Source organism: Colias croceus, chromosome 14 (assembly GCF_905220415.1).
Source record: "Colias croceus chromosome 14, ilColCroc2.1".
NCBI lineage: Eukaryota > Metazoa > Arthropoda > Insecta > Lepidoptera > Pieridae > Colias > Colias croceus.
In genome coordinates this window covers 4,749,715-4,772,999 of record NC_059550.1, presented here as the reverse complement: position 1 = coordinate 4,772,999, position 23,285 = coordinate 4,749,715, and the positions used below count along the sequence as shown (strand labels likewise).

The 23,285-nt window shown below is 31.3% G+C and overlaps 3 protein-coding genes and 1 long non-coding RNA gene across 8 annotated transcripts in view; 2 read left to right on the top strand and 2 right to left on the bottom strand.

Moving 5' to 3' along the window:
- Positions 1 to 406: 406 nt before the first annotated feature.
- LOC123697391 lies at positions 407 to 1,666 on the bottom strand. 2 transcript variants are annotated; one of them, XR_006752236.1, is made up of 3 exons: positions 1,625 to 1,666; positions 973 to 1,167; positions 407 to 525 (listed from the first exon to the last, which is right to left on the bottom strand). It is a non-coding gene; the product is annotated as an uncharacterized LOC123697391 (long non-coding RNA). The 2 variants fall into 2 exon arrangements; XR_006752235.1 differs by lacking the exon at positions 1,625 to 1,666 and adding an exon at positions 1,269 to 1,556.
- Positions 1,667 to 2,093: 427 nt separating this feature from the next.
- On the top strand, positions 2,094 to 5,237 carry LOC123697390 (myb-like protein U). Of its 2 annotated transcripts, XM_045643886.1 has the most exons (8): positions 2,094 to 2,452; positions 2,665 to 2,859; positions 2,973 to 3,041; positions 4,247 to 4,333; positions 4,473 to 4,575; positions 4,655 to 4,723; positions 4,807 to 4,943; positions 5,027 to 5,235. In XM_045643886.1, exons 1-8 carry the CDS (start codon positions 2,450 to 2,452, stop codon positions 5,141 to 5,143), a joined length of 780 nt encoding a protein of 259 aa, XP_045499842.1. In that variant the 5' UTR covers positions 2,094 to 2,449; the 3' UTR covers positions 5,144 to 5,235. The 2 variants fall into 2 exon arrangements, with proteins under 2 accessions (XP_045499842.1, XP_045499843.1); XM_045643887.1 differs by lacking the exon at positions 4,655 to 4,723 and having other exon boundaries at positions 5,027 to 5,237.
- Positions 5,238 to 5,977: 740 nt separating this feature from the next.
- On the top strand, positions 5,978 to 16,218 carry LOC123697362 (histone acetyltransferase Tip60). 3 transcript variants are annotated; one of them, XM_045643852.1, is made up of 14 exons: positions 5,978 to 6,093; positions 6,168 to 6,294; positions 6,825 to 6,977; positions 7,390 to 7,518; positions 8,130 to 8,293; positions 8,615 to 8,809; positions 10,579 to 10,662; positions 10,798 to 10,999; positions 11,413 to 11,535; positions 13,439 to 13,601; positions 14,204 to 14,312; positions 14,664 to 14,767; positions 15,108 to 15,148; positions 16,102 to 16,218. In XM_045643852.1, exons 1-13 carry the CDS (start codon positions 6,049 to 6,051, stop codon positions 15,112 to 15,114), a joined length of 1,605 nt encoding a protein of 534 aa, XP_045499808.1. In that variant the 5' UTR covers positions 5,978 to 6,048; the 3' UTR covers positions 15,115 to 15,148; positions 16,102 to 16,218. The 3 variants fall into 3 exon arrangements, with proteins under 3 accessions (XP_045499808.1, XP_045499807.1, XP_045499809.1); XM_045643851.1 differs by having other exon boundaries at positions 14,652 to 14,767; XM_045643853.1 differs by lacking the exon at positions 7,390 to 7,518 and having other exon boundaries at positions 14,652 to 14,767.
- Positions 16,219 to 16,505: 287 nt separating this feature from the next.
- LOC123697172 (activating transcription factor 3) overlaps positions 16,506 to 23,285 on the bottom strand; it is a 50,123-nt gene continuing 43,343 nt past the window's right edge. Inside the window, exons 4-6 of the mRNA XM_045643589.1 lie at positions 23,003 to 23,158; positions 19,534 to 19,692; positions 16,506 to 19,363 (exon numbers count right to left, since the gene is read on the bottom strand). Coding sequence (XP_045499545.1) covers positions 18,827 to 19,363; positions 19,534 to 19,692; positions 23,003 to 23,158 — 852 coding nt within the window. The 3' untranslated portion in view covers positions 16,506 to 18,826. The remainder of the gene's footprint in view (positions 19,364 to 19,533; positions 19,693 to 23,002; positions 23,159 to 23,285) is intronic.

The window sequence follows — 23,285 nt, the reverse complement described above, 5'->3', positions numbered from 1 at the left end:
TTGTAACGCGTGTACATAAACACACACTCTTTTTTATTTATTTTAACTTTATTGTACAAAACATAGAAGTAAAATTACAAATGGAAAAAATGACAATGCCAATTAATAAAATTAAGTATGACGATGGCTGCTCGTGACGGTAACACCTATACAGGGTTATTTGTAAAACACCAGCAACCTCGCCGGACAAGATAGCTAACCCTGTATAATTTGATAAATCCAGTTCAATTTTGACTTCGATATAAGGATTACGGTAGACTTACAATTTGGTAATTTCAGTTTTGAGGAATGTAATATAATGAAACAACATAATATATACTAATATAGGTATATAATAGTATTTTATTACGATGAACAACACAATATACAGTAATTGTATTTATTTATTTATAAACAATAGACAAAAAAAACAATAATATATAATAATAGAGAAAATTATAGAGCTAAACTATTTTGTGTAGCCTGGAATGCACTCAGATACACTCTGTTCATTTTTGAGTTCGGGATTTGAGGCTCAACTGGTACCTGGAAATGAAATGTCACAGTTTACATTAACTAGCATTGTTCACTTTACATTTAAACTAAAATGCAATACATTTTAATTAAAAGGGCAATGCTGATGGTTTGAAATTAATATCAACATTAGGGCTTACAATAGCGGAACTTGAATTTATATTTTTGGTTTTATGGCATTGAAATGCTTTATAAATATAAATTTATAAAGAATAGAAAAATAACTTAAAACACCCCATGTATTTAAAGTAAATTGCACTTTCCCTCAGTCAATAACATTTCAACAACCAAATATCACCCAAGTTTGTACTCAAAAAATCATATAAAACCATCTCAGTTTGTTCACAGGCCTCCTTCAAAATAGGAGAAACGTTAGATTATAAATGACAGCCCTAAATCTAAATAAAAAGACCAAAAGTAAATTGGAAGACATCACGTGTCTACAGATAAAAACCTCACCCTGTGTGAATGCAGCGGCAGACATACTGGTATAGCATCATCGTGCAGACTAATCACATCCATTGTTCTATTGAAAGCACTTTCGGGGAAATGTAGGGAACATACTATGATATTATATCCTTTACATTTGGCTTGATATTTTCATTTTCAATTGCTTCTAACCATTCTCCTTTTCTATTTTCACTTCTTGGTAACCTTCAAAAAATGAATTTTTAGGTTATTATAATTTTAGTCCTGACCTGACTTATTTATAAATACATTTTTAAAGTACCTACTATAAAAGCGATTAATCTTACTTAAGTTAAAATTCATATTAGGTAAATTTAAGTGTTTTATTTTTCCTTCTGCTGCTCTTGGCAAAATTAATTTGTTATTTTGGAAGTGTATTCACCAAAGCAACTATTCTTAAGATTAATGACACAGCCTTGGAAGACGCACGTCTTCATCGAACATTTTGCTGATGTCGATATTATAAGTCATCACTAGCACCCAAATTCATTATTTTACTAGAACGAAAATATACAAAATAAAGCTATATTTGGTAACAATTTTACACTGAACATAGTCTGTGAATACTCCTCAATTCAATATACATGAAAATAAGTAAATCAGCAAAGTAATAACTAATATTTCAGTCAAAACGTATACATACCGGTGCAAAGACAAACTTTTCTAGTTTTCATTCTTTCCGGAGCCACATCCCACAATACTGCGCTTTGGTATTATGCCACTATTTGTCCTTGACCACTCTATATGTTTTAGACACAAATGTTTGTCACAATCACAAAAATATTCAATATTTTTCAATGTTTACTACGGAGCAATGACAGAGCATGTACATCATAATAACGAGAACATAAAATGGCGCCCGGCCACAGTAGGTATTTGAGCTAACTTCAAATGTCAAACGGTATAGAATTAGCACTGACTGTTGTATAGTCATATATTTTCACTTAGCAGAATATTCATTAGTTAGAAAGAGACAGTATTCGTTTTATTATTTCGGTATCGAAATGCATGATATTTGTATAATCAGTTGTTTGTATAGAACATTATGCCCTGTCCATAGGATTCCTTAGTCATTGCTTCGCACTGGCGCCCAAAGAGGATATAACCACTTCTGGCGCCTAGCGGCTGGCCTTCAATTTTCAAAATATTTCATTTTCATCAGTTGACTCATGACTGCAAAGTTTGCTGGCTATAATATTATCGTCCATAATGCTCCACTGAACATATAATATGTTCTGTGATAATATGGCTTATGTCTAATGTCTATATCCTGTCCTGCAGCCTGCTGGGCGCTACCGCTAGACATATTACTTGCTCTGTGCAAGACATCATTAATTCTTGATTTAAAGAAATTATAAAAAAGGAGATCTAAAATTCCTTATTGAAATGCCGAAAACGTTTTAATTTACAATGCTCTTGGAACCTATAAAGTAATACCTATAAAAAAAACTATATAAATGCTTTAGGAATGGTAAGTTGAATTTTGTTTGTATGTTTATTAAATTTAAATACAATATATCAGAAATATAGGTAGGTACAGAAAAGATCCGAAAATCGTTTTGACAATTCCAGCTAGGTATTTGAATTTTATAATTCTATTTTGTATAATAATATGCAATAATGCAGCTCTACAACTCAAAACATTATTTTAGTAAATTTTTTCGCAACTTGTAAACATTTCAGAATACGATTACTATACCAAAACCACGAAAAAGGAACGCAAATTTTACTCAAGAGGAGAAAGATTTACTGTGCTATCTGGTTTCGAGGAGCCCGATTGTGGAATCGAAATCAACAGATGGAGAAACAATTGCAAAGAAAAAAACGGCCTGGAAATGTGTAGCTGATGAGTTTAATTATAATTCTCGTGTTCATAAGGTTTATAATGAAATTAAATTGTAATTTTATTGACATTCTATTTCAATTACAGACAGGTAATATGATTTCTGATATTTTAAATACATACATACAATGATACATTATTTTTTCAGCGTCATGTCACAACATTAAAACGTGCATGGGAAAATATGAAATTCCGCAAATCTTTTAGATCTCCAAGTGCCAAATGTGGGTTAAATATTTGAAACAATGTCCCCGAATTTTATTGTTTAGAGTTGTAAAATAGGTAGAGGGTAGTGACTTTTCATAACAAACTGCTTTTCTTTTCCAACTAAAATGCGTAGTTTTTGTGAAAATCGAAAATGAAAATAATTTTTTTAAGGTTATTTTTGTACTAAAAACGACACTTTTATACCATTGTATATGTATATTGGCAATATTTTTAAATAGATTTCCGGATTATTAATTTATATATATATATATATATATATATAACAATTTCTAAAATTATATTAACTACCTGAAAAGGTATATAGCCAAAAATTTAAGTTTGTATTTACCACGTATTTACGACTGACGACATGCCATAGATAATAAATGTTATATGACGCGTTCACGATTGTAAATATTAAACATAATTAGAAATTGATTTTTAAAATGAATTTGTCAAAAATAATTTTAACTTAGAAAGCATTTGATAATAAAAATAATTTTACGATACATAAATAAAATACAAACAAGTTGTTTAAACCTAAGTAGTTTTTTTTTTTTGAGTGGGAATCGCCCTAAGGTCGCTTCTGGCACTCGCCGGCCACTGCCGCGGCACGCTCGCTTCGCTCGCTCGGCTCGTGCGGCAGTTCAAGAGTTAACCTAACACGCTCGTCGCTTCGCTCCTCGCTACCTATTTGAATACTAAAAAAAGTAAAAGTTAATCGTTTTTAAAAACTGAAGCAAAGTGAGATATAAAAATAACATTAAAATGTATCATTTATACTCTATGATAAGCTAGTATATTTGTATTGCTAATCTGTGATCTGCGTCATATTAACTTATCTGTGGCTTGTTGTATTGTTGTAAATACAAATTATTGGAACGATTTTTGGCTATAATAAATTGTTAAAATAATATTTTAACAAAAAAAATTGTAATATGTAAATAAAGTAATAGGTACATGAATATATTTAAAAATAATGCGTGTGAGTGGGATATTTAGACATTTTGATACTATAATGGCTTAAGATTTTACTTAAAGTTGCGTTTTTAGTACAAAAATAACCTTGAAAAATATCATTTTCAATTTCGATTTTCACAAAAACTACGCATTTTAGTTGGAAAAGAAAAGCAGTTTGTTAAGAAAATCCACTACCAGCTATCGACTAAACAGCAAAAAATAATGAAATTCGGGGACATCGAATCAAATATGCAGCCCAAATGTGTAAAAAATGAGAGTATGAAGCCAAATACTGAATCCATTCCTAATCAACCATTACCTATTTTACAAAAATTGAAAGAGGTTTGGAATTTAATGTTCTTTGTACTTATTTTACTTAATGGTTGATGTTTACATTCATATACAATGAAAATAGTGTTTGATTTACCTGAATTATTAATAAAATTTAGTATAAAAATAGAAATGTAAGTCTTGTTAATAGGCAGCTGCTGACACAGTACCTGAATTTGAAAACTATTATGATAGTGATGGGCCAAATTTTCTTGAAATAGAGTGTAAAATCTCACAAACAAGTGGTTCAAATGGTAGGTATTTCTTGATTCACCTTGAACACATGTTATAATACTTTTAAAATGATTTATACTAAAGAAAGATGTGTTACAGAGAATCTCAGTTTTAATAATACAGATGGAAATCATACTAACAGCAACAATGATATTTCGTCTGATATAGGTAATATACTTAATTATTATGAAGAATGGAGTGCAATGCATAGGTATTAATATTATATTAAAAAGAAATAATTTTCATTATAGCATATCAAGATCTCCATCAACATTCATCACAGAATCTAAGTGACAATGATATGAAGAATTTAAATAAAGACAATGTCATGAGATTCAGACACTCTGCAACGAAGAAGGAAATAGAAATGCAGATATTAAGGATCAAGGTTTGATTTTATTCTAAAAAATATTTTTTTTTAATGTTAACAATACCTACCTACTTGAACAAATTCCTTTTACCATTTTACAGTTAGAGACAGAAAAAGTAAAGAAGCGGACCGCATTATTAGAAGAAGAGAAATCCAAAATTCTTCTAGAAAAAGCAAAATTGGAACTGGAAGCCATACGGAATAGTTTTAAGGACTAAGTTTTTAAGAATAGTATTCAGTGGAATATTGTAGTCTATCCAATATTATTTGTTTTACTTTAAAGAAATACATATTATGTAGGTACTTTAAACGTTAATGTCTTTTTAATGTAATAACTGCACCTACACCTAATAAAAAAGCAGTAATACAATAAAGCTGAAAAGTTGTTTGTTTGGTTGAACGCATTACGAATTATCTGGAACTAAGTACCTACAGGTTTGATACAAAAATTATTTTTATATCGTAGCGTGTTTCTGGAGAAATCTGTTAGCGTATGTATACAAATAACGTGATTACGTTTTACGTAACGGAAAAGTATAATATAATATTTACGAAAGCCATAGAAAGTAATTTGGACTTGCTACGATCAAAGGGAGCGAACAAATAAAACGGAAGAAAATTCGCCTGTTGTCCGTGCTGCGTAAAAAAAAAGTTACCAAGTAGGTAGGCAATTATTGTAACAATGAAATTCGAAGTTATAGAATACTGTGATTTACCAAAGAAGAATTTTGCATTACAAAAAACCTACGTACTACTAATTGTATACGTAGTATATTATTATTAGTCTGTGGTACTACTAATTTTTTTGAGCTTGTGTCTTAAAAGAGACAATAATAATATTATGTTTATACCACATTATCGTTTTCATCTAAAATTCGAAAACATTGTTTTCCAGTGTATTCGCACATTTTTTACCATTGCATTTTATTGTTTTTGTTGTTAAAAATTGTTGTCTATGACTGGAAAACAAAGCCAAGTAGTTGAAAGGCATATTTGCAAGGTATAAAAGTAACTAATTGTTTATGGTGAGAAATGTCATTTGTCAATGTCACTGTCAGCAGTACCCTTGATGCAAACGTTTGGCTGATTGTTAGCGTTGTTTTTATGCATAAATCCTGAGGATATGACTGAAAATGAAGACGAAGTCACTACATTTTGTGATTCTACGGTATGAATTTTCAAATTATAATATTAATATAAAATCTTCGTGCAAGGTTGGCTAACAATTGTGATGTATCCTAGGCATCGTTGGTGGAAGGATGTCGATTACCAGTTCGAATGCAAGGCGGGGACGATTGGCCCCTAGCTGAAATAATAAGTATTAAGGAAATTCATGGACAAAGAGGATACTATGTACATTATGTAGACTGTAAGTAGTATTTATAATTTATAATCAAACATTTACCACTATTTTTGCATCAATACATATTTTTTTTATACACAAGAATAATAATTATACGTAAAACACAAACCACAATATTTATGTATAAGGAACAAATGATAGGAATCGTCAAAGCATTGCATACATACATAATGGATTAAAAGATATTATAACAACACACTTTACTGCTAACTATAATAACGTGAAAGATGACCAAATAAAGCAAACTGACTGGTTGGTAGCGACCCGGCCTTTGAAACCAGAGGTTGTGAGATAGATTCCGACCCAGGGCAAATATTTGTGTGATGATAAATGTTTGCTCTGTATCTGAGTGTTAATTATCTAAATAGTTAAGTATATATTTTAAAATTATATATGTATGTTTATCAGCCATTTGGTTTCCATAACACAAGGGAAAAGCTTAGTATGAGATCAGATTGTGCCATATGTGAAAAATGTTCTGAAATATTTATTTTCCATAAAATTTTTGTTTACATATTGATTTAAATCTGCTATAGTTAATAAAAGATTGGACGAGTGGGTGGAGGAATCATGGCTCGACACAAGGAAGGTTCAATTTCCGAGGAGAGATGGCGCTCCCACCGGTGGCACTACAACTCCAAAGAAGACACATATAGGATCTGGAGGTGGCGTGATGCCTAGTTTTATTAGTATGTGTGTTTTCGCTACTTGTGTAGATTATAATTTTCATTATTTTCAAATGTTTTATAGTGCAATTTAGTAGAACTGTGTGTATTGCATTTTTATTATTTTTTATTGATCATTGATTTTGATTTTTTAAAATTGATTTGAGTTACATGTTAACTGAGGAATGGCTTAATTTTGTATTGTATTTTTTTTGTTCCCCTGATTTCTATTTTTGAAAATTTTGCAACTATATAAAATTTAAGTGTAAATTGTATATTTTTTTGTTGTATATAGTCAATTGTACTTATGTACATACAGCATGATTGTAGTATTAGTTTTTCTATTACCATAATCACTTAAAATTTCACTTTTCTTTGGCTTTGGTAGATGTAATTTCAATCATTCATGATATGTTATTACATTTTTCCCCTGCAGATGACAATGTCTGCAACGAACCACAGAAGTCACATAGCACTAGAGAAACCCATCAAATCCCACCAAAATTAGCAGAGAAAAGTCATACTAACACTGCACTCAATGGCTCCTCACAAAAACTTGCACCTGGTATGTGATTTTTTTTATATTTAGCACCATTTAACGTCATTAACATATTCAATTTATAGCCATGAATAAAATACGGATTTTGAAATACAGTTAAGATTATAAGATTGTTTTTCACACTAATAACATGCTTGAAGCTTTGAAAAGTTTAGCAAATAGATGATTTTTTTAACTTTTAAAATATGTTATTTGCTATCCTGCCTTTTGAATAGATACTTTTCAACAGATGTTTTTAATTTATAGAAAGCTAAAGTTAAAAAAAAAGAGACATGTTTATTTTATATCACATTGTAACAAAATATGATTTTGTAATACACTTAATAATTCTTCTGCTTTTGTAATTGGTTTAACAAAATCAGAGAGCTCTTAAAAATAAGGATTAAGGTTTCGGACTTATAACTTCACTTTATATTTCAAACTTTATAAAAGCAGGTATTTTTATTATTTTAGATTATGCTATGATTTTTTTAAAAGTACTATTTTCAGAATCACATTTTAAGTTAAGCTCAAGATTAAAAGTTAGTTAAAAACAAAGAAAGGCCGAAAATTAGGCCACCTATTTGTTTATCAGGTTAAGCAATAGCACTATATTAAAAAGAAAGATATATTTATAGCTGCTCCAACGGGAGAGCCTCGTCAGCTCATCTCCAGACCGGCCAGCCCAACTCTCGGCCAGGACTCCTCATCGCTGGTCAATGGTGGTGCTGTATTGGCTGCGGCGCTGCAGAAAAAGATGAACAGGAAACGGAAAGCTAATTCGTTAGAGAATGACGTTACTGTGAGTGGGATTGGGTTTTATCTTTATAACATTAATGTAGAGGAAAGATATGGAAAGTGTTTGAGTGATTTGCATCAGAATGGCCTTATGACTCGCCGACTTATAAATCGTTAACTAAGGAAATTACAAAATAATGTATGTTTGTATTTCATTTGGAATTTTTTGTCCCAATTTCTTCATTGTCCGTATCTCGCAGCGTTATAAACTCTTAAACTTTAAACTCGATATCATTACTTGATAATTTTTGAAGCAAATAAAACCTTTAGCTTATCATTATTAATTACTTATCCGTCTTTAAAAATCTATTTATTCCATCAACAGACAGAAGCGAGTGACTCGTTAGACGGTGGTGAGCCTACACTGAGCGGCACAGCCACGCCCACGACGCGCCCACGCCAATCAGGCAGTATGCTCGCGCACGGGCACGACGACGTGGTAACACGCATGAAGAACATCGAGATGATTGAGCTGGGTCGAAACAGGATCCGGCCCTGGTACTTCGCGCCCTACCCGCAGGTGGGATGAGAAAGAAAAAAATGTATTGTAAACATTGAGATAATATTACTTCGTATAGAGGAGACACCACGAACAAAATTTGTGCGCCATTTTTTTGCTCTAAGTTTTAAAAATTATTATCTAGTTAGGTACTTACCGATGAAAGTTATTCCTTTGCACTTTTCCGTATTATTTGTATTATTTGTGCAATATCGAAACACACACGAAGGCATATTTGATGCGTTTCACTTTAACCCTTAAAGCTTTTCTGTCACTTTTTTAGTACATGTACTTATTGCCGTGTAAATCTTGAACGTTCCAAAAAATCTAGAAAATTGACTACGTTGGAGAAAGTACGATAACAATCCTTTATTTTTCTCCTACATGCCAATTATAGAGATCATTTGATTCGTGTGCTAGGTGACTGTTGAATTTAGGGATTTCCGGAATTAGTGATGGTTTGTGTTTCTGGTCAATAATAGCTTTTATGAAATAGTTTCCGTGTTTGATTTCTATTGATTTAACTTTCAGGTGAGATAAACTGTTGTTTTTGCTCTAAAGATTATGAAATATTCAAATAATTCTATGACGGTCCGTTTTTTGGGACAGTGCCGTAGATACAGGTAACTAAGAACCATTTGGCATGTCCCAAGAAACGGACGTTGCCATGATTCGTACTTTAATAAAATATCACTATTTTATTTCTTTGCTTTAGAGTCTTTAATTATATGTAGAATTATTTTTAATTAAGTTCAAAATGACGAATATAATCTAAGATCAGTTAAATCTGTTGGGTCTACAATAGAACCGGGAGTTCCTCGACCCCCACATGCATTTCGACTAAATGTCCTAATCATCGGCCAAATATCACTTCACATTTAGAAAAAGAAAAAAACCATTATTATTTGTATTAAATGAAACCAAAGGTTGCTTGACACAAAATAATAAATGTTATTTAACATTCCACCCAACTAAATAATGTGATTGAGCTCGAGAGGGCTCAATTATCATTTGTTAGGTATTTAGTTAAAATTGAAGAATTTTTTGTTATAAAAGATAGTGAAAATACTGTGATACAATAAAACAATAAAATGCTATTTGAAATTGATTTCAATTGTGTTATATTAAGTGAATATTTATTTTTTTCATTCTTATTTTATAACCTGTATGACAGCGTTGTCCGTTTTTTGAGACAGCAATGAAGATGGGGTTCTTGGCAAAGGCCGTTTTAACGGACATCCTGAAAAACCTACTTACAGAAAATTTGTTTTATTTTTTTCTCTACTATAGTATTTTTTAATCAATAACTATCACTAAAATCAATTCAAGTCATATCTGGGTACATTATTTCAGGGCTTGCCGTGTTAAGGGTTAAAACAAATAAAAAATGAGCGTGCAGTTACGCCATATGGCATGTTGAGCGGAACATAAGTGATGTAGGCGGTGTCGTCTCCATATGTATATATCTGAATGGTTGTAAAAGATTGTAGCGATTGGCTCGTTCGTAGTCACGCCCACAACTCAGACGCGCCAGTCTAGCCACGCTCGCGATAACAAAATACTTGAAAAATTTCAAATGATATTTAGAAATAAAATTTTCCACTAAAAATGAACTAAAGATTGAAACAACAAAAGCAAAAACAATTAAAAAAATATTTAAAGTAATAACTTTATTATTAAAAATATTCTTCTTATTCACAAAATGATACCAAACTAAGTTGAAAATGCTATTGTTATAACTAAATGATACATAAGTAATTTCATTGTTATAAATATGTTTTTTGTTTCAGGAAATGGTGAATTTACCTTGTATTTACATTTGTGAATTCTGCTTGAAATATAGGAAGAGTAAAAAGTGTTTAGAACGTCACTTAGTAAGTATTTACTTGACACTAAGTATGTACTTGAATAAAATAATAAAAACAATGTACATACATATTTTTGTAAACAAAGAAATTGAATTTTTGCATAATTTTAATTTTTTGAGTAATTTTTAATCTTTCGTCCAGATAAAATGTAAACTAAAACATCCACCCGGAAACGAAATATACAGAAAAGGAAGCATATCATTCTTTGAAATAGACGGCAGGAAAAACAAAACGTACGCACAAAATCTATGTTTATTGGCGAAACTGTTCCTTGACCACAAGACATTGTACTACGACACGGATCCCTTTCTGTTTTATGTTATGACAGATTTTGATACGAGAGGTATGAAATAACTGTTGTTAATTTTTTAATTTAACTCTTCAACATTTTCATAATCATAGTATAGCCTATTAGTCAGACTTCGTACTGATCTCTTCCAGGCAACCAGAATATAATATTTATTTAAACATTCAAATGAGAAGAGATTTTTACCTAGGTTCTAGAGGTTTTTACCTAGTTTGGGAGTCAGAGACTTCAATATTTCAACATGTAAAATCTTTTGTCAATAAAGAATTTTTTTTTTATTCCAGAGGAGGACTTATTACTATGTGATAATAATATAATATATCTCTAATCTTATTATTTAATAAAAAACGTCAGGCAATATTTAAGTATTTTTAAAATTGTGGAACAACACAGAAAAGGCGACTTCGTTTAATATGTATCGTATTATTATTGTTATTTTATATTTACAGGTTTTCACATAGTAGGGTACTTTTCAAAGGAAAAAGAGAGCACAGAAGATTACAATGTCGCTTGTATATTGACTTTACCGCCGTATCAGAGGAAAGGTTACGGAACCTTACTAATAGAATTTAGTAAGTATTTTAAATAGATAAAAAGGCATTTCAAAATTGTAGGGAGGTACTACTTTTTCATTTGCTTATAATATCACAGTACATAAGAGTCAAATCACGTATTTTATAAATAACTAGCTTCCGCCCGCGACTCCGTCCGCGCGGATGTCGGTCTTCGCGTGGATGGTTATTTCTCCATTTCGAGTACCTCTGTCAATAACATCTTATAAATATCTATTGGACCCAATTCCCAAATACGGCTAGGCCTATAATAATACGCAACGTGTGTTCGCGGTTCTACGGAACAACGTCTATGGATAAAACTGAAAAATTAAGATTAATTTTTTTCTACGTATTTTTCCAGGATAAAAAGTATCCTATTTTACGCCCAGGATAATAAGGTATAATTATACCAAGTTTCATCGAAATCGAACCGCTAGTTTTCACGTGATGCCTTCACATACAGACAGACAGACAGACAGACAGACAGACAAAAATTTTTTTAATCACATATTTGGGTTTGGTATCGATCCAGTAACACCCCCTGCTATTAATTTTTTCAATATTTTCAATGTACAGAATTGACCCTTCTACAGATTTATTATATGTATAGATATAGGTAAACCAGAATCTGATGGCAATTAGGGAGATCAAAATTTTGAGTGTGCAACCCTAGGGAAAATGGACTGAACGATCTTGATACTGCTTATTTTTTATTTTGTCCTCAATATCATTAGCCACATTACATAAGTGGACAATACTGTACTTAATAATGAGATATCCACTTAATATTATGTAGGTACAATGTACATACTTACATGTATAATATACAATTATACATATTACTTTTATACAGGTACCTAATATGTACATAATATTATTATTTACACATACCTATATTTGTATATTCATTACCAGTATGCCATGTGAAAATATCGATATAATGATAATGTAGATCAAACCTGCTTATAATTTTTTATAAAATAAAATATAAATAAAATAAAATTATGTTTATTTTCGTAAGTATTAACAGATACACACATTATAAATTTGACTTGGACAGCTTGGACTTGACGAATTGGAAACTTCTGTAATAAGTATTGTATTGGAAACTCCTGTAATAAGTTTTCATAAAATTATATTCTAATCAACAAACAATATTATAGTTACCTACATATAATATTTTTTAATTTAAAGTATCAAAACGGGTAAGTCCAATTTACCAATAAAATCTTCAAAATTGAAAATTGTGATGTGTTTGACCCTTCTTCATCGAATGTTTTTCTATACACATTATAAACAACACCTCTTGCTTGTGATCTCAGCGGCTTTTTCGACATTTTCGAAGATTTTTTAGACAAAATCCTAAAAATTATTCATTAACTGCAAAAAAGACAAATAATTTGACAACCAATTTGATAGTTGTCAAATAAGTTGCCACATAAAAATCTTTTATTTCTTAAATATAAATATGCCATCAGATTCTGGTAGACCTATAATACCATTTCCTTCCTTATTTAAAAACAACAAGATACACAATCATAATATACAAAAACGAATTTAAAAGTGTCCTCAAATTGAACTGTCAAAATTCTCATCAAAAGGAAGAAATGATTGAGCAAAATTTAAGCTTATTAGCACAACATAAAGGAGTATCCACAAAATAAAAAAGACGATCTATTCTAGCTTAAAATATACGAAAAATAAAATCAACCTTATTCGCATGAATTAAAGTCGGATTTACAGTGCATAGAGTTTTTCTGAGTAAATTTTTGTGTTGGTGATTGTGTAATGTGTATCGCGTTAAATAATGTTTGAAGACCACAATATCTTAATCGCACATTATATAATGTTGTCAATATAAAAAAAATCTGTACCTGAAAATGATTATTACAGATTTTTTTATGTTTTTTGTATTTTGCAGGTTATGAATTATCAAAGTTTGAAGGTAAAACAGGTTCTCCGGAAAAACCCCTGTCTGATCTTGGTCTATTATCGTACAGGAGTTATTGGGCCCAGACTATACTCGATATATTGATAAGCATCAAGCCGATTGGTGAAAATGAGAAACCAGTCATTACTATAAAGTAAGTTATTTTTGAGGTGAAACTTTTTTAGGGGCGTTGAGAGTAAAATTTCATGGTTGCGTCATGGCAAAACCGTCACGCCAAGGAGTAAGGCGACGATTTTAGTATCTTTGAATCTTGCCACAGAAGTTTCACACCTGACACGCTCTTTTTTATCTGTTAGTGATTATGACATTTAATTTATCCTCGCGCAGGAAATGTTACTTAAACTAAATATGTAATGTGACATGAAATAATTAAATTTCTAGTAGGTACTGGGTATAATAATAAGTACAGAACATAGTGCTTTTCAAGTTTTTTGTGGATACATGAATAAACAATTGAAAATGAATATCTTTTAAAGTAAAAGATAAGATCGAGCTTTATTGTTCGCTACGAAATCAGTTTTACTACATTAAAAGTTGTTAGCTATTCAGATTGCAATCTCGCGCAGAATTTAAGATTTTATATTTTCGAATCAATCTTAATTATTATCTATGTATTACATTTTATCAAAATACTTAAAATCTTACACGTTGATAATTATCATCAATTGATACGTTTTTTATTTCATACACATTTAAGAAATTATCATTATAAGTTTTTTGTTATTTTTATTTCAGTGAAATATGTGAATTGACTAGCATAAAGAAGGAGGATGTTATCAGCACACTGCAAAATTTAAATCTAATTAATTATTACAAGGGTCAATATATAATATCAGTTAATCAGGTAAGATTCATTTTACTATTTTTTATCGAAATATGGTAATTAAATATTTGACAACTTTTTAACAACTTAATCTTAAAAAATAAGCCATTATAAATATTTTAATTAGTGATTTCATAAGTGTCTGTTGTTGTTATTGTATTTTAGCAGTGGGTAAGTGTTATGCGTGTTGATTTAGTAAAATAAAGTATAAAAAATATAAACTTGATATCGTATTTGGCCATTATTTTTATATCTTACAAAAATAAATGAAATTCACAATTCGAAACATTTCATTTCATCCTCGTACCGAAAAGAGAATTGTTAATATTTGTGACTTATCCACAAGGGCCTATTTATCAGAATTTATTTCAGGAAACAATACAGCAACATCAAAAAGCGATGGAGAAGAAATTGTTAAGGATAGACCCGAAATGCTTGCATTGGACGCCCAAAGATTGGTCGAAGCGAGCCAAGTGGTATGTCGTTTGTCAACTAATAATATAATTACTATGTATTTACTTATGGGTCATTTCGTAATGGGCAGTGTTGGCCCAATAAATGATCGTCGATGTTTGCCGCCATTACGGCGATTATGAATAAACATCTACAATGACGGCCGATCATTGACATAATATAGGCCCTCTATCGTGATTGCCTCTAATCGCCCAACGCTGCCCAATGTGAAGAGGGCTCATTATAGAGCTTTTATTTATTGTTTAAACATATTATGTTATTGATAAACTAATGACATGCAGATTTTCATTTCGTTCAGGTTATTTTTTATAAAGGTATAATTTTTTTTTCTTTTGTCACCAGTGTTTGAAGTTACGACAGCGAGTATATCGGGCTTCGTACACGTATGATTCATTTTGTTTCTAACAAAATTTTATGTATTGAATATTTATTATATGTACAAAGCTTTATATCACATGGCATACTAATTATTCGTATCGAACGATCTTTATTATTATTTTTCTCGTTCTTTTACTGTTTGGTTCTTTTAAATGCCGAAAAATATGTTAGTTTCTATATATTTTTTTATGTCTATTGTGTATTGTCCATAAAATATATTTGTTTTTTAGTTTCTATTCTGTAGTTTTCATAGTGTTATGTTTTTGACATGAAAATAATCTCAATTTATTCTCCATTAGGATAAAAATCAATCTGAATAACAATTATAAGAAGTAGAAAATATTATTAGAAAGTTTCATAACGATTCGATAGTTAGTATGCTTCAGTTACCACTTAAGCTGATTAACCACTAACACGCTAACAATGGCTTTGGGCGTCATTACATCATTGTGTATAATTCATACAAATGTTCTCACCATTATTTTTAATTAATCATTTAAAAGTCATTATATTTTTAACCACTTTTAACCCATTCATTTTTATAATCATCTATTTAACACAATCATTTTCAGTTCAACCATCAGCTGTATGTCTCTTTCTGTTGTACAGAAATATAATTCATTGAAAAGAGATCGATCGCGCACAAGTAGATTCTGAGAAGCAATCTTTCTCACTCTAATGAATTATGTTTCTGTATTGCAGAAAGAGACAAAGAGTTTTAACTTTATTCAAACTAATGTACATTAATTTCGCACTGAAATTATTAAGCTTGAATGTTAAGGTGGAATTAACAACTTTTATATACTAACCATTATTTAATATTTTAAGCTGGGTTATTGCTTACGCATCATCAATTTTCCTCGTCATATAAATTATTGTACTCTTTCATATTTTTATGTATGGGCAATAATTATTAAATCAATACAAAATGTATTGATTATTTTATTTTTATTTGTAGGTGAGAAATCCGCGCGAACACATTATGAACCGAAGCTACGTTCTCTGGAAATTGTACCTACAATTTATTGTATTATATTTTTATTGTGATATTAAATAAATATGTTCGTTTAAGTAATGCTTGCGTTTTATTGTAAAAATATACCATCAATTACACTCCAATATTATTTTTAACTTTGTTATATATGATTCCTCTATTTAGTAACTATCATTAGTACTATTTAGTTATAAGTTTCCATAGAGCTTTTGCTCTATATAAGTATAGTACTTATCTAAATATCGATATACTTATCGCTACTATAATAATTTATTTTTATTTTATTATGCATTTCTCTATAATATGGAGACATCAGGTTCATAAGTTTCATTGATTTGTAGTAGTGATAAAGGAAATAAAACAAAATATAATATGCAATATATGATTTATTTTTAAGTAAATAAGCACAGTAATTTTGCTTCGATTGTCAAAATATTTATAATCAAGAAGCAGGTACAAGTGATGTTCAACACTTACAAAGTCTAATTATAAAATTTATAGCAACAAATCCAACTTATTCCAAATTTTAAAAGGCAAATATAATACGTGACAGTTATATAAAATCTTCAATAATATAAAATATAGTGTGTTTCACAGTGATTGGTACATTCTCGTTGAAATTATTATTTATTTACACTTTTAAGTTAAGCACACTTTTTTGTGACATGGTTCAAATGTTAAATATAATATGTCTTATAATACAAAATATATCTGATAGTCTTGCTTCTTCGTTAAAACATAAAATAAAATCATAAAACCAGTACTTTATACAATTTATATCAATACAGACAGATATGTTTAAAGTTAACACTTCTTTTAATTCTTCATATTCACGTACATATGTACTTTCCATTTAAAATTAAAATACGCAGTTAATTTGTAACTTAATTTTTAGGAAAAATTAAAAATACATAAATGAAAATATATCCTGTTGTTACAAAACTTACATAAATATGTAATGTTAAAATTTGAATCGTAGATGTTTAATTTTTAATATTGTTATCAATGCTACCCTAACACAATAAACGAACCTTCTAAAGACAATCTCAACGAAAGATTACTTTGAGGTCAAATCACCCACACAATAATAACCACAGATTAAGCATACATTTTGATAGCATACCATAAATAACAGAACATTAACGGTTACTCTATAACTCTATGTAAATCCTACGTTAAATTAAGCAGAGGCGTAATTTCTTATTAAAATATAAAGATTTGATTTGTGCCAAAGATGCTTTATTCTAGATTATCACAAATCTATAAAAATAAATGCTTGCGCGACTGACTGCTTCGATTGTCACTGCCAGCAGTCGTAAGACTAGGTTCACTGGTAAAAGGCACGGTCTGTCTAAGGCATCCAGCTATAACTTACATCGAATATGGATCAGAATAAAAATACATTTAATGTTATAAAATTCTTCTGCATATTTATTTTATGTGCGTTGATGTAAAGCAGATCATCAGGGATGATAAAGGCATATTTTTTTAAAACTTTACTATTGGTAGGTACCTTACCTGGTAAAATCGACATTGGTTGGCCATAATAGTTTTTTAACTGTATTGTATTGTAGTTATTTCTCACCTTTCTTGCAAATATGTAAAGTGTTAATTAAATATTATTTAATCAAAATATCATATCCATTATGTCATTTTTCATTAGTAATTATAGAATATCTCTTATACATTTTTAAAACTTCTTAATATTAATTAATTTTAACATACGATACAATTAAAATGTCAAGAAGAAAATATTATATCAATAATTACCAAGTAACAAATAAATATAGGCACTTACGATAGGTTTAAGTGGGACACTTTGTGTCAAATAGCTGAGAAATATAAAAGCTGAATATCATAAAATTTATAGAGTAATTAGTTATAACAAGTTATACCTATTCATTCATTACAATATATCACTTCTTACTCTCGAGTTAAAGCGTCTTAAACTATGCAATCTTACACAATACGGTAATATATCCCTTTATAATCTGTGAAAATAATTTCTTTAACATAAAATATACTTTTGGAATTTCAACAGGAGGTATTCTATTTGTATTGTACTGGAAGATATCATGTGATGTTTTGTGTATTTGGTGTCGAAAGTCGACTAGACTTATGGCGGCTAAATGGGGATATTCAAAATACCCGACATCTTAGTGCGTAATGATAATCAGATCTTAAACTTTAATAAATATTTTGTACAGATCAAAGCAAAATTATAGAACTTATAACGATGCGGTAATGTTAGAGTAAAACAACTTAATTAAATATTATGTACGTGTATCTAACTAAGGAAACTGTTACACAGTTTAATGTTATTTGACAACGGTGACTCAAAATTATTTTCACAACACTTTGTAAACACAAATAAAATATATTGAATATAATGAGCCGTGTCGTGGCTCTGGGGCTCAACTGTTTAATTTTAATGAAATTTCAATCCAAAGAGCTAACGGGCACCGCACTATTCTACGTTGTTGTTCTACACAGTAGACATACAATTTCGTTTCGAAATAATCCTTTCGTCAACTATAATTTCAACATAAACAACCAATAAATTTTTAATCACAGAATTGGAAGCGAAACGATGTGAAGACTGATGAACATTTCGAATTATTCAAGATCTAAATACGTATACATGTCGAAAGTAAATTTTGGACCCGACGGAGAGATACTTACCCTTCGGCTAAACTAAACAGCCGTCGTTTAGATTGTTGAGTTTCGTTTGAGCGTCTTGAATAGTGCCGGGGTAAGTGTGGCATTGTTGGCTCGAGACGTTGTAATTCAGTTCGGAGTCATAGTACTCGGCTTCCTGTTCAATGGGGCCGAGGATGTTGGTAGCTTTGGGCAAGTATCCGTCAGTGGTGATGTAGTTTGCGTCCGAAGTGGGCGGAAGACTGAGGACACTGTCTGGTCTGCTGTAATCGACGTCTATGGTCTGGGGTGCGATGTAAGTAGAGTCTAGAGGGGATATGCTGTCTATGGAAGAATTCCCGTTGAGGGGTGTGACGCAAGTGTAGCTGGAAGCGAGGATGTTGGCAGATTCGGGTCTAATGTAAGGTGAGTGAGCGTCGAAGTTGACGGGGAATGTTGTTGGGGACTCGAATGAACGCAGCATGTTGTACGACGTCGTTGGGGACGTTCGGTTGGAATTGTTCTTGAGACATGACGCCGCGTGGACGGATAACATATCCATCAGCTGTCGTTTCTGCACCTCCAAATCCTGAAAAGAAAATATGTAGTAGGTATTAAAGTTAACGAAATATTCAACAAACGTTAACACAGACAGTAAAATAGTCGTTTTGCTATAGGTTTTTATTTCATACTTGCTTCGTATCATTTCACAATTTTACTCAAACTTGTTTTAAAATATAAGAATCACGCAGTAAATACCTTAAGTTGCGCTTTGAGGTCAATATTCTGGTTCTCCAGTACTTCGCTCTCGTTGACGAGGTTCACAGTACGTTCCCGTTTCTTCATCCTACACTTGGTCGCTGCTATTTTGTTCCGTTCTCTCCTCCGACGTCTACGCTCTTCGTCTTCGGGTGTTAACTGGAAAATGTAGGATAAAATTGTTAAAAATTATCTTGTAATATGAAAACAAAAGAAAGACGAGGAGTTATTTATTATTGTAAAAGTGACACTGCATATTTTAATATAGGTAGGTATTAAAGACGTGTTTAAAACACGAGTAAAAAATATATATATATCGTCTTATGAGTAGTTAAATCCGGAATAAATAACGAGAAAAGATTCTTAAAAACTTAATCCGTGACTTCTTGCGAAATGTTTTCTCATTCAAGTGCAAAAATTTATCGTATTATTCATATGCAAACTGCATTGCATAACAGCTATTTAAATAAGAAATGTAAAGTCGCCAACCGTGAAAACGAATCGCTTTACGCTTATTTTAAATAAATTGGTCAAGGTCGGGTAGGAGATGATTTTCAGATAAATGTGAATAGATCAGTTTTTCAGATGCAGCAAATTCTATACTTTGTTATCAACGCCGATACATACGCTTTTTCGCATTCGTAACTTGAAAGATAAGTTAAGGAAAAACATTGTAATGTGTGTCAATGTACTGATAATAAATCCTCGTATCTAATCGTGTTTGTGTATAATAAAATATATTACCATCTCTAATCCCTACTTCCTATTGACTGTATCGAATTATACTTTATTGGTGATGCACAATAATCCCTCACGTTTCGGCTTTATTTGCAACCTACTTACATGCTACGCGTCCATCAGGAAGTTAAGTCACGACCACAGCGCATTTGCAATGCCAGCCTTCTTTGTAAACCCATAAAACTTCAATAAAGCCGTTGAATTATAATGCTGCGACAGTCCCCATAAAGGTTAGTTTAGATACGATTTGCAATCCCTGTTACTCGCTGCTCTTCCTAGTAAACTGGGTGGCAGTCATAAAAGTTAATAGAAATTCTATGGTTACAATTGAAATGCATGCGCCTCATTAGGAACACTTTCTCATTTCCTGTATCGAGTATAGTTCGTTAGGCAAATTACGTGAGAAAGCAAAGAGGTTAGGACCTTTTTAAGTGCAGGTAATATGCACTTAAAACTACTTACTTCCTAACTTTTGTAATTCGGATTGCTTTTTTATTTTTGGGTTTTTATAACGTTCGCGGCAAGCACTTAAAAACACATCAGTCACATCTTTTCCCACGCGTCGCTGACCTATATAGCAATTGTGACGAAAAAACATGTTTTAACTCAAAACAATCGTGGTTTTAATGAATTAATTGGACCAGGAAGGTTGGAACGTTATCTCGTTTTAAAACAAAATTTATAACTAATGAATCTACGTCAGTAAGCTAACGCTAAATTTTAATTTTCATACATCACGTGCGATTTATTACTCGACCGCCCATATGTAAGGAAGCGATAAATTTGATGAAAAAATATGATTATTACTATCCTGATGTTTTAATAGCCATACAGAATGACCGTCAACAAATATGTACACGACAGTTGTAATTTTTGCAGGTCATGAGGTTTGTAAATATTTTTATTCAAGTGAAGTAGGGGAGAGGGGGGCATTACGGGGACGCGGGGCACGACGGGGCCATCCACACTTACAGAAAACTATACGGTCTAGATGTGTTTTGTTTTCGCTAATAGGTAGCCAATTTGTATCTCTCTTAAGTCTGAAAGTGACCGGCGAAAGGCTGCGCACGTTTGATTTTTAATAGGAAAAACGATTTTCAACGTAATTTCATGTAATTTTGAGTGACTATGAATACGCTTATAAAATGGTAAGTGTTTATGTTGCTACTATCATGTATTTACTTTGTTATTGCAGATAAGTTATTTATTGATATGTTTTGAACAAAAATACTCTAACCCTCACTCATTTTATTTGATTTGTTATTTAAAATAATGTGAGAATTGGGGCATAACGGGGACATGGCTACGGGGTACGATGGGGTATCCCGTTATGTTAGAAAAAACGAGAACAATTTAAGAGAACGAAGAAATGTTCTAATCCAAATGACCCCAAGTTAAAGAAGAACTCTAAGAAACAGAAGACCCAAAAAGACTCTTCTGAAGAGAATACCGACGAGGATACCATGTGCATGTACTGCCTTGACGGGAACCACACTATTTAAGGTCTTCGGAAGGTTGGGTGGCTTGTCAATTATGTGGACGGTGGGCTCATATATCTTGTGCTGGTGTAGATGACGACAATACAGAAGAAATCCACATGTGCTTGTATTGTGACGCAAAATAAATACGTACCCCATTCTGCCCCTACCCTGGGGCACGATGGGGTTTTCATAATAGTTTCAAAAAATTAAAATTATAACGTGATATGATTATTTACATCACCAAATTCTATGCCAAATGATAGTTTAATAAGTAACCAAAGTGTTGTGATTCATTTTAATTAATAAATACATTGCGTTGATCATGTTACTGTGTATTTTCCTTAACGTCCCCATTATGCCCCCCTCTCCCCTACCTATCTACCTAAATATTCCAAGTTTCTTCAAAAGCAACCACATCTTATTTCGATCAATCTATCTTTGTGTTGTTTGACAAATAAAAATAAGTATTTATCAATGACTGCTACTTTGATTGATAATTATTACTGGGATGACGAAATATGTTAATTTAAATTAATATCATTGGAGGTCAATAAAGGCAACGATTTGATTTATGAAACGATCTATCAAAACGTGATCAGCAATGGTTTTATAGGGATTAGTGAGAATTATAACAAAAAACCGTAAATATTTTATTACTTTGAAGCATATGGTCGTCTGAGAGGATTAAAGTCGTAAATTCACAAATCGAAACTATGAAAATAGTCTTGAATATTATGCAAATTAAAAGCAATATAGGCAAGGTAACTTGTTTTAAACATATTAGGAGCTCCCTTTTCTTCCTTATTCCTTTCCACTTTTGTACCATCAAAGAAATATGATATAAATCGATTAAAATTATTTTATGAAAGAGTTACGAAATTGGGTCGTCGTAGGGTGCAGCTTTTGTGTGTTTAGTTAATGGATAATCCCAAATGAAAAATAAAGTAGAAATATACCAATGTCGTCTCTACAAATAAAAAATTGAAACGTTGACTAACGTTTTTTATATATAGGTACCTTACTTGTATTGGCTTAAAAGTATCAGGTAAAGATTTAGCGGATTAGCCTTCTTATTAGATTTAGCAAAATACCTACCTACCCACTTAATATCATACTCATAAATCATGTTATTTAAGCGTTAAAGTTTAGGAAATTTGGTGCAAATATCATCACTTGTTCAAACTCAGTTTTTGAACCTAGCCAAAAGGGCTAAAACCTAAGTTTAAAAGTACAAGCATAAAGCATCTCACCTCATTCTTCGGTGGCTGTGTATGACTGCTATCATAGTCGTCGTCGCTTTCCTCCTTTTTCATCCGTTTCATGCCGCCATCCGTGTCGCTGCCGGACATCTTCCGCTTCGACTCTATCGACAACTTCAAGCCAGCCTTTATTAATTCCGAACACGTCTGCAAAAGATATCGTCCGTCGTAAATCGAGATTATAGCTTCTTTATAATGTGTGAGAAATAATAATGATAGTTGTAAGTAGGTATGCTGTATTATGCAGTTGTGATTGATTGGGATCTTGTAGATT

Bases quoted from the DNA above. Each gene is read 5' to 3' on its own strand.
- LOC123697390 (XM_045643886.1), top strand. The intron at 2,860-2,972 runs GTTTATAATGAA...TTATTTTTTCAG, and splicing joins ATAATTCTCGTGTTCATAAG to CGTCATGTCACAACATTAAA. The intron at 3,042-4,246 runs GCCAAATGTGGG...TCAAATATGCAG, and splicing joins AATCTTTTAGATCTCCAAGT to CCCAAATGTGTAAAAAATGA.
- LOC123697362 (XM_045643851.1), top strand. From the start codon at position 6,049: ATGACTGAAAATGAAGACGAAGTCACTACATTTTGTGATTCTACG. The intron at 7,519-8,129 runs GTATGTGATTTT...ATATATTTATAG, and splicing joins CTCACAAAAACTTGCACCTG to CTGCTCCAACGGGAGAGCCT. The intron at 11,536-13,438 runs GTAAGTATTTTA...TGTATTTTGCAG, and splicing joins AACCTTACTAATAGAATTTA to GTTATGAATTATCAAAGTTT.